Source organism: Hemicordylus capensis, chromosome 4 (genome assembly GCF_027244095.1).
Source record: "Hemicordylus capensis ecotype Gifberg chromosome 4, rHemCap1.1.pri, whole genome shotgun sequence".
NCBI lineage: Eukaryota > Metazoa > Chordata > Lepidosauria > Squamata > Cordylidae > Hemicordylus > Hemicordylus capensis.
This window is the reverse complement of record NC_069660.1, coordinates 213,944,291-213,954,003: the sequence shown is the minus strand read 5'-3', so window position 1 is coordinate 213,954,003 and position 9,713 is coordinate 213,944,291. Positions and strand designations below refer to the sequence as shown.

Here is a 9,713-nt window from a genome sequence, read left to right as displayed (position 1 = left end):
AACTCGTTTGGTGGCTACACAGAGACGGGCCTTTTCAGCTGCTGCCCCGAGATTGTGGAATGCACTCCCTGCTGAGATACGATCCTTCCCATCTCTTGCAATTTTCAGAAAACACCTGAAAACACATCTCTTCAGCCAGGCTTTCTCAGCTTTTTAAAAATTTGTTTTTAAATTGTTTGATTGTTTAATTGTAGTTTTATGATGTTTTTAATTGTTAATTATTGTTATGTTTTATAATTTTTATTTTAATTATTAACTGATTTTAAGGTGTTTTAATGTAAACCGCCCTGAGCCTTTTGGAAGGGCGGTATAAAAGTTTTAATAATAATAATAAGTAGTAGTAGTAGTAGTAGTAGTAGTAACCTCCTGGGAGGTTATGAGCAAAGTATGCCAGGAGATATACTCCCAATAGGGGCAGCAGCAATATAGGAAGGTGCTGGAGGTGGGCAATCACTTCAGTGACAACAACAAAGGCATCATTTCATATTGCGCATGAGAAGGCAATGGTAAACCACTTCTGAATTTTACCAAGAAAACCACATGGATAGACAAAATGGAATGATAGTTGATGTAGTGCCAGATGATGGGCCCCTCAGGTCGGATGGCACACAACATACTACTGAGGTAGAGCTGAGGATCTCTCAGAGTATCGATGGTGTTTGTGATGCGGTTAGACTAAAGCCTTTTGGACATCTAGCAGTTGATGTTACCGTGTGGGAAAATAAAATCCGAAGCTGCAAAGACAGAATTACAGTGGGAACGTGGAACGGAAGAAGCATGAATATGGGAAAGCCCAACACAGTGAAAATTGAAATGAATTGACTACAGATTGACATTTTGGGCATCAGTGAATTAAAATGGACTGGAATGGGACACTTTCAGTCAGAAAATCATACTGTTTACTACTCAGGGGACGAAAACCAAAGAAGGAATGGTGTTGCTTTCATAGTCAGGAAGGATATAGCAATGACACCACCCCACCCCACCCCACCCCCGAACACCCTCCCTGGTTTGGTTCAGTTTGCGAGGGTTCGTGAGATTAAATTTTTAAAAAACTTTAAAAAATTAGATTTTACTTACTGCCAGCCAGTCCAGGGGCTTAGATTCAGCCATGGGGTGGGGGGTGTCTCCAGAAGTTTCCCCTCCCCCATGTCAGCCTCCATTTATGTACAAATCACCCGGTTCGGGCGGTCTTCAGCCTGTTTCCGGCCTGTCCTCTGTTGCCCATGCGAAATGGGCCTTTACGTGGCTGGGTCATGGTTATTTTTGTAGTCACGAACCCCACCCCACCCAAAATGGCCAGGGGGTCCGGTAGCAAACTGAATCGGGGGGGGGAGGGTCCGGTTTGATATCTGATTCTTGAACTGAACAGGTTCGATGTTGAACCTATTCGACATCGAACCTGTTTGCACATGCCTAATAGATATGTGAGAAAGGAAGATTAAGAAACAAGCAGTGGTAGGAGGGAAAGCATGCTTGATGCATATCTTTAATACATAGCTCACACCCCCCCATGGAGTACTGACTCTTATCCCTTATTGGTTTTGAAATAACTAGCTGCCTTCTGTGCTGCTCAGACAATACGATTCCCTTCCAAAGTTATCAGTCCTCATTTGAGCCCAGAGTACTTACTGTCAGGATCCAGCCATACTTGCTCTTGGACCATGACGTGGTCTTCTCCTTTTCAGCACTGAGGATCCTATGGTTACTACCAAGCTGGAGCTTGGCCCTTTTGCAGACATTCTTTCTGAGGAGTGTGGGGTCTTGGGTGACCCAGCAGTCAAATCTAGACCCCTGCTCCAGCTCTGGACTCTCCTCCATCATGCCTAGGGCTCCAGGAACAGTTATGACAACAAATTAGAATAGCACTCCAGAAATAGCAGTGAAGGGGTCGCCTGGTTGCCCAGGGGTTCCTTTCCAGTGGGCCTACTTGGAAGGAGGAAACAAGCTCTGGTGCATGCCCTAGATTAGGACTGAGCTAGAATTAGGAAGGGTTGGGTTGCCGCCACGATATTCATGCTTCAGCCTCAGCCTCGTTTTCACCTATGCAACAGCTCGGAACTGGGAGTTCATTGCAGACCCAGCTCCAGGTTTTTGCTCCAGCCCTCTGCTTCTGCTTTCCGTCTCGGCCCTTGCTTCAGCCTCCGAGCCCCATCTCCTGCTTTGAGCTCTGATTTCCAGCCTGCAGCTTCCTCTGGCCTCTCCTGCCTCCAACTCTGGCTCCAGCCCTAACCTGCAATCCAGTCTCATCCTGAGCCTCCTGTGACCTACTTTGCCTCTTGAAGGCAAAGGGCCACCTTACTCGGCACCAGTCCGCTCTACCATTGCTATCCTGTGAGGAGGCCCTCTTTCAGGTCCCACCATATTCGGAGGTGAAATTGGTTGGAACGCAGCATGTGAGTGAGTCACTGTTTCTAGTCGAAAGTTGGTAGAGGGATTTTAAATAGCTTCCACCTCCCTTTCCCCATATCCAATCAGGATTTTTTGCAACTCTTATTTTACAATTCCAGAGAAATGTATATATACAACAAACTGTACAAAGAGATGACAAATTACAATTAACGTACTACATTACAATTAAATAGCAATAGCAATAGCAATAGCACTTACATTTATATACCGCTCTATAGCCGGAGCTCTCTAAGCGGTTTACAATGATTTAGCATATTGCCCCCAACATTCTGGGTACTCATTTTACCGACCTCGGAAGGATGGAAGGCTGAGTCAACCTTGAGCCCCTGGTCAGGATCGAACTTGTAACCTTCTGGTTACAGGGCGGCAGTTTTACCACTGCGCCACCAGGGGCTCATAAATGCCTGAATCTGGAATCCAAGTTCACTTTTCCGGGAATAAACCCCACTGAGCACAGTGGGACATACTTATGAGCATAGCGTCCATTGGATGAGGGGGTGCAAATGTCCCTGGGCCCGGAGAGTCAAGGGGCCCACAAGGGCCCCACCACCCTGCTCCCGTGCATCCCTACACTGCCATTTCCTATTTCCCCTTGATGTTGTTGGTAGTGGTGGCAGCAGGCTCCCCTTCCCCCTCCGTGGCCGGCACACGGGCCTCCCCATTGAGTAGGGAGAGTGTTGTATGCCGTGCCATCTGGACACTGCCTCGGTAAGTGTCCCTCACCATGCACCCTGCCACTCACCTCGCCTCCCCCGGCTGGCTCTCCTTCCCCAGGACACCAGCAGCCTGCCGTGTGTGTAAACGCAGCTCCTGCTCTCTGGGCATCTCTGGCTGCCTGGGAGAGAGACAGCGATACTTGCTTTGCTTTCCCAGCCAGGCTGAGCTGTCCTGGAATAGCCAAGCCAGGCATTTCTTACCTGCAGCAAGTGGGGCTGGGAGGGAAATACGAAAGGACGACAGAACAGACACTCAGCTGCTTGGTATGGGGTGGTTAGTCAGGACAGCTAAAATGGGTGTGCGTGTTACATTCCCCCCTTTTCCTTCCATAATTGAGCGGCAGCGCTGAGAACTAGGAAGAGCCCAGAGCAAGGCACATCTGTAGGGATAGTGATGGAAGAAGAGAAGCACTCCCCACCAATCCATGGGAGGAGCATGCCCCCACCCAGGGGTCTGCTTTGGCCGAAATGCACAGGGGTCAGCCCCCGGCGGGGGCCAAGCAGATGCCGACAAATGGGCACGAAAGCAGCCCCCTCCCCCTGCATCACAGTTCAACCCACACAGCGCTAATGGGGAGAGAAGCCAGAGCACTGAGAAGCCCGCCCACCCGCCACCACAGCCACATATAAACTTAGAGGGGGAAGTGCAGTGGCAGGGCTGGAAAACAGGGGGTGTGGCTTTGGTGCTGGCACGGGGACCCCCCAAAAGAACTTTGTCCCCGGGCCACTGGGGGACTCTTTACAACTCTGGACATACTTCTAAATAAGCATGCACAGGATTGTGCTGCCTACCTTTTAAAAGTCATGTCATTGCTCACAGTAACTCATGGACATTTACATTTCACTATGAATGAGGGTGAGGAATGGCACAACCCATAAAAGTCGATGGCCCTGATCCAGAAAGAAAGAGAGGTGTGTACAAAGCCTTCCATGGTCATCAGTTATGCCGATGTGTATCTTTAGCCACACCGTGATACCCATCTGAGCACTGTTTTGCTGTCTAGCTGTATCTTTAAAGCATTCACACCCAGAGCCAAAAGTTACCATGTGTGATGAGTTGTCTATAATTACAGTGGCTGAAATACTGTGCAATATTCCACCTGCCTTGTAATGGAATGTGTGTGCAGTTGCATAAGCACAAAATGCAACAATTGTGCAAATGCAGTTGTGCGATGAATGGCCATTGGAATTAATGGCCGCCTGCCATGCAACTGCATTTGTGCAATTCTTGTGTTTTGCACAACTGCACTCTCACGCAACTATGCACACTTCCATTACAAGGCATTGCGCAGTATCAATCAGCCACAGAATTCTGCTGTCATGGTTTCCCTTGGAGACCTGCGAGGATTCTGCAGGAGGCTCACTTGGCAGCATTCTAGATAAGCTGCAGCATCTTTGATAAGTTGGCTGTCTTTGGCTGTCAGTTTATCATCAGCTTATCATCTTAGCTGTCAGGATGGGTGGCTGCTGGTCATGGGTGAACTGTAGGTAAGTCTCCGGCATGATGGGGAAGCAAAATTTAATGGCTGCCTGGACTTGGTTTTTAAAGATGTCCTTCCATTGTTTTACATGCCATTGCGCTCCCTATGTGAACTTCAGTGGTCACAAGTCCACCACCAGTATTCACACCACACAGCTTCTCCTTGAAATGCAGGTGGCCCTCAAAGGTCACTTGCTGGGCTGATTTCCACTGTATTTCTTAAGCTTACAGGTCCTAGACCTGTGAAACTGTAGCACCCAGGAGCTACTGGCTGGCCCCTGTGGGCCCACTTGGGGTTTTGTTTGGGGGGGGGGTGGAATCCTGCCCACCAGTTGAAGCTGACTTCAAAAGCTGCCCCCCAAAACCCCCATGTTATTTCCAAGAACATGCCTAACCTTTTCTTCTTTCATGTTCCCATAGGTCTCACCCAGAGGCAGAACCAAAGTGAGTTGCTTTTTTCCCTCTTGACTCCTCTTAATGCTTTTGGCTCTGGTGTGGGCATCTGAAGGGATGGGTGTGGAGGGGGTTGTTCAGACATAGCCCAAACCCAGGTAAAAGTGTGCCATCGAGTCGGTGTCAACTCCTGGTGACCACAGAGTCCTGTGGTTGCCTTTGGTAGAATACAGGAGGGGTTTACCATTGCCATCTCCCATGCAGTATGAGATGATGCCTTTCAGCATCTTCCTATATTGCTGCTGCCCGATATAGGTGTTTCCCATAGTCTGGAGAACATACAGGCGGGGAGAAGATGGGGAAAGGGCTGTGGCAGCAGGCAGGCAGGTTTGGTCATTCTCCCTTGGAGGTGGTGCACTTCTGGAAAAGCCCTGCAAGAACCTTTTGCCCACACCCAGCCCCAAGACATCCTCTGGGCCTTGTTCCCCCTGCCTTGGAAAAGGGGAAGCTAAAGAATGCTGGTGTCTTGTTTCCAAAGCATCTCTTTTTTTGACAATTACATGGGTCAAGAGGAAAATGGAGGATCACCTGCAAACAAGGGCAACATTTCCTGGCCAATGAGCTCTGAGATCAGTCCAAAGAGAATCTTTCTTTCTCTGATCCCAGTTTTCTGCCCCTCAGAGCTGGGCCTGCGTTCCTCAGATCATAGCTATGCTTCCTGCTTATGGCATCCAGGCAGATTTTCAAGCCCCACCCCTACCCCCGCACATAGGTCAAAAGGCTGTAACTGGGGGTTGTTGCTTCAGCCAGAGAGCAAATGCATTGTTTAGTCCATGTGAACCATCAGCTCCCACTCTGCTCAAAGGAGAAGCCTCTTTCCTCACAGGTATGAGGAAAGAGGGCCCATAGTCCAGTAGTGGAACAAGTGCTTTGCATGCACAAGGTCTTGGGTTGAGTCTTCTTCATCTTCTTTTAAAGGATCTTAGCTAGCCAGGGAAAGGCTTCTGCCCAAGAGCGGCTGTCAGCCAGAGTAGGGCAAAGTGAGCCAGGGGTATGACTTGGTAGAAGGCAGCTGCATTGGTATGTTCAGCAGATAGAGCCTGGCCATTGCACTCCCTTCTGAAGCGTAGTTGCTGAGGGCTGTCTTGCCAGTGCTATGCAATGTATTCCTCTTCATCCCTTGCTTGTTTCCTTGGGTGGACCACCTCACCCACAATCGCAGGCTGCACCCCAGCTGGTTAACCTAGGCAGAAAGGGGAGGCAATTTCTATCAGGGCAATGGGCCATCCTCATTTCCGGATTCCTGCTTTATTTCCTCTCTTTCAGGTCATCCCAGAAATCCAGCCCATGTTGCCCCGTGTCCTGGGGGACCCATGTTGCACCATGTTCTGGCGGACCCTCTGAGGGAAGAGCCCAATGAGACTACCTTGGTGCCAGGACCCCTTCCAGTACCTCACATCAACAATGGTATTCTGGGAGAAGAGCTCAACGAGGCAACCTCAGTGCCAGGATCCCTTTCAGGACCTCTCATTTGCACTGATATTCTTGAGGAAGCTCTCAAAGAGGAAACCTCGATGCCAGGATCCCTTCTAGGACCTCACATCACCAATGACATTCAGGGGGAAGAGGTCAATGAGGAAACCTCAGTGCCAGGTCCTTCCATCCCCACTGGCACTCCAAAGGAAGCAGCTTTTGTGTCAGAGCCCTTACCAGAGCCTTCCATTGCTGACAATGATCTTGAGCAAGAAGTAGAAATCCTCACAGGATTACAGAATGACTATGTCCAGCGGCGTAAGTATTGTGGCACCTCAGAACCCTTTTGCATAGACACCCAGCACAAAGTTCAGCTGGAGTTTTGATACTCAGCCCAGATGATGGACCAAGCACTAGCACTGCCCCTTTTTGCAAGACACCAGCACTCAGCCTGGTCAGAGCATACAACACTTGTTCCTTTTTGCTCTCTTTGTTGCAGAAATGAGGGTTCGCCACATTTCCCAGCAGTTCCCTCGTTCTCTCCGGGCCATCAACCTGCAAATTGGACACGCACATACAAGGCTCATCCGCAGTGAAGTTCGGCTGCAGCGGTGGGGAAAGGAAGGTACGTTTGCAGCACACCCCTGAAGTTGCTGCTGGGCTAAAAATGGCTCTTTTGCTCTCTGTTTCCTTCTCCTGAATGTTGAAATGTTTGATTTGAGTCTGCATCTAAGTTTCGGAGGGGAGGCCTGTGGGTGGGTTGTCAGTGCTTGCTGAAGTGTTCCTTCGTTTTCTGTCTTTCAGGTGACCAAGCTCTGATGCCTGTAATTCAGACAGCTTCTCATGGTGAGCAGTGAGGGCAAGTGATGGCGGGTGTGGTAGTATGCCAGCGTTTGCGGCTGACCACCTGTTGCTTCTTCTCTCTTGCAGATGTTCCTGAAGGCCCTGCTGCGTGTCTCCGCCCCCCTGGGTCCGGTTCATCATTATCTTCTGCCTCGCTGGAAGTTGGCTCCATCCCACCCTCCACCTCTACCTCTTCTTTCCTCCTGCATCCCTCTCCCCCTCCTCCTCCTTCCCCACCTCCTCTAGAGCTGGACCTCAGCAATGTAAAAGAAACTCTGCAGAGTTTGATGGATTTGCAGCTCCATCAGTTGAATGACCGTAAGTTTCACAGAGGCAGCACCCCTTTTCCATCCTCGTTGTTTTACAGTCTAAAACATTTATAGTCTAAAAACAGAGATGGACAAGCAATAGAGGAAGGAGAGGGAAGTTGAGGTGGGACAAGCGGGGGAACGATGTGTATGTATTTCAGCTGCATCTCCGTAGGACCAGGGAGACGCGGGTTGGAATTCTCATCCAGTCATGAACCTCGCTGGGTGACTTTGGGCCAGTCACTTGTCCCGCAGTCTAACTTAACTTTTAGGGTTGTTAGGAGGAAAAAAATAACCATGTATACCTCCCTGAGCTGCTTCAGGAAGAGCAGAATGTGAATACTAAATTCATGAATGCTAATAATATGAATGCTAATATCAGCCCTTTTGAGTTCAAGCTGGGCTGAAACAAGAAACCAAGGAGGATGACATACAATTGTGCTTATCACAATCCTCCTTATAGCATCGTCAATGTACATGGTCAAATGTTCCCGGCCACCAGGAGCATACAGTCTAAAGTTTGGCTTTGGAGAGAGAAGTGAGGAAGAGGAGGAAAGCATAAGGGGCATTCAGTTCAAGCTGATGGAGCTGCCTCTGCTGAGGCATTAAGCCAAAAGCTGCACAGAGGAGGTGGGTTGCATTGGAAGGATAGGAGAGCGACGTGAGCCAACATGAGTGGCATGTTCCAGACCCAAGGGTCAGTGAGGGAGAAGAAAAAGAGTAGTTCTAGAGAGCAGGAGACCTCCAGGTGGCTGAAGACAGAAGCTGGAGGAGCAAAAACCAACCTGACGGGGTGCAAGTTGGGGGAGGGGGGAGGATCAGTGCAGAGGGACAAGATGGGGCATAGCCATGGAGGGTTTTCAAGGTAGAGATGAGAAGTCTGTGCTGGGCATGGAAAGGGACTAGAAGTCAGTGCAGGGACTGGTATTGTGGAGGACAGGCCCCTTGACCCTGTTTGTTTTCTTTCCTTCAAGGCCAAAGAGACCTCCGCAGCTGCCAGGAATGTTTGCAAAACCTCAAGGCACTGAGGGGACAGCTCAGGAGACTGCGGAGCAGACTGGCAAGGGTGGAAGCCACTATGGGGATCCTGGTTCCTCCAAGGGAGCTGGATGTTGAGGAGGAAAAAGAGGAAGACAAAAACCAGACAGTGCTTCATACATAGGTAGCAATAAAATGCTGCATATTTATTTTAAAAATATTAAACATTTGTCTTAATAGGACAGGATGTAGAGATAAAACAGCCATAGAACATGCATATTTACTGCTTAAAAATTAAAAAGTTGATTTTAAAGAAAATAAAGTTATCTTACTTTGAATATTCTTTGGGCAGAGTTGGGTAAAAATGTCTTTGGGTCAAACCCAGCCACAGAAAAGGCTCTATGGCCAGTCCACTTGGGACCAAGAGATGTTCTGAGAAGTTCAAGAGGTAGCTCAAGATAGACTGCTCCTTGCCAGGAGGCTTATACAGAGCTTGTCTGCCCCAATATGTATGGCTAGGAGGCCTGATTTTGGCCCTGAAGAGGGATCTGCCTCTTGTGGAAGAGGATGGAGTGGTGATGCAGAAGGGGAAGCTTGATTTAGGGCAGGGCTGCACAACACTAGCCCTCCAGCTGCTGTTTGACTACAGTTCCCATCAACCCTGACTTTTGGCTAGTGTGACTGGGGACTATGGGAGCCGTAACCCAACAACAGCTGGAAGGCCCAAGTGGTGCAACACTGGGTTAGGTGAACCACTCAGGGCTGCTGGGAGGCAGGAATAATGGAAACGAGGCCAAGTGTTCCAAATGGGAAGGAGGCCAAACATTATTCTCCACCCCCTTATTTTCCACCAAGAGCCAAAGCAGCGGCTGGAGGCTTGGATCCAGGCAAAGAGTCAAGCTGAGTGACTGATTTGGCCCTGGGGAAGCAGCTAGGAGGTGCCCCCCCATTTCCTTTGCAGGAAGAAAAGCCATAGGGGTGGCTCTCTGTAGAGCATGACACTCCAAGGAGAGAACAAAAAAGACAACCTCCATATCGGCCTCCTCCCAGGGCCTTCTGGCCCTGCTGATCTTCCAAGGAAAGAACCAAAAGAAGCAACCTCCATATCAG

At 49.3% G+C, this 9,713-nt stretch overlaps 1 protein-coding gene across 1 annotated transcript; it reads left to right on the top strand.

The window, feature by feature from the left end:
- The first annotated feature begins 2,351 nt into the window (after nt 1-2,351).
- On the top strand, nt 2,352-8,925 carry LOC128352878 (uncharacterized). Its single transcript, XM_053313421.1, has 7 exons — nt 2,352-2,396; nt 5,029-5,052; nt 6,328-6,792; nt 6,974-7,099; nt 7,279-7,320; nt 7,405-7,635; nt 8,600-8,925. Exons 3-7 carry the CDS (start codon nt 6,375-6,377, stop codon nt 8,785-8,787), a joined length of 1,005 nt encoding a protein of 334 aa, XP_053169396.1. The 5' UTR covers nt 2,352-2,396; nt 5,029-5,052; nt 6,328-6,374; the 3' UTR covers nt 8,788-8,925.
- The last annotated feature ends 788 nt before the right edge of the window (nt 8,926-9,713 follow it).

Coding starts and splice junctions, on each gene's coding strand:
- LOC128352878 (XM_053313421.1), top strand. CDS start 6,375: ATGTTGCACCATGTTCTGGCGGACCCTCTGAGGGAAGAGCCCAATGAG. Junction 7,321..7,404: donor AATTCAGACAGCTTCTCATG/GTGAGCAGTGAG, acceptor TCTCTCTTGCAG/ATGTTCCTGAAGGCCCTGCT. Junction 7,636..8,599: donor GCTCCATCAGTTGAATGACC/GTAAGTTTCACA, acceptor CTTTCCTTCAAG/GCCAAAGAGACCTCCGCAGC.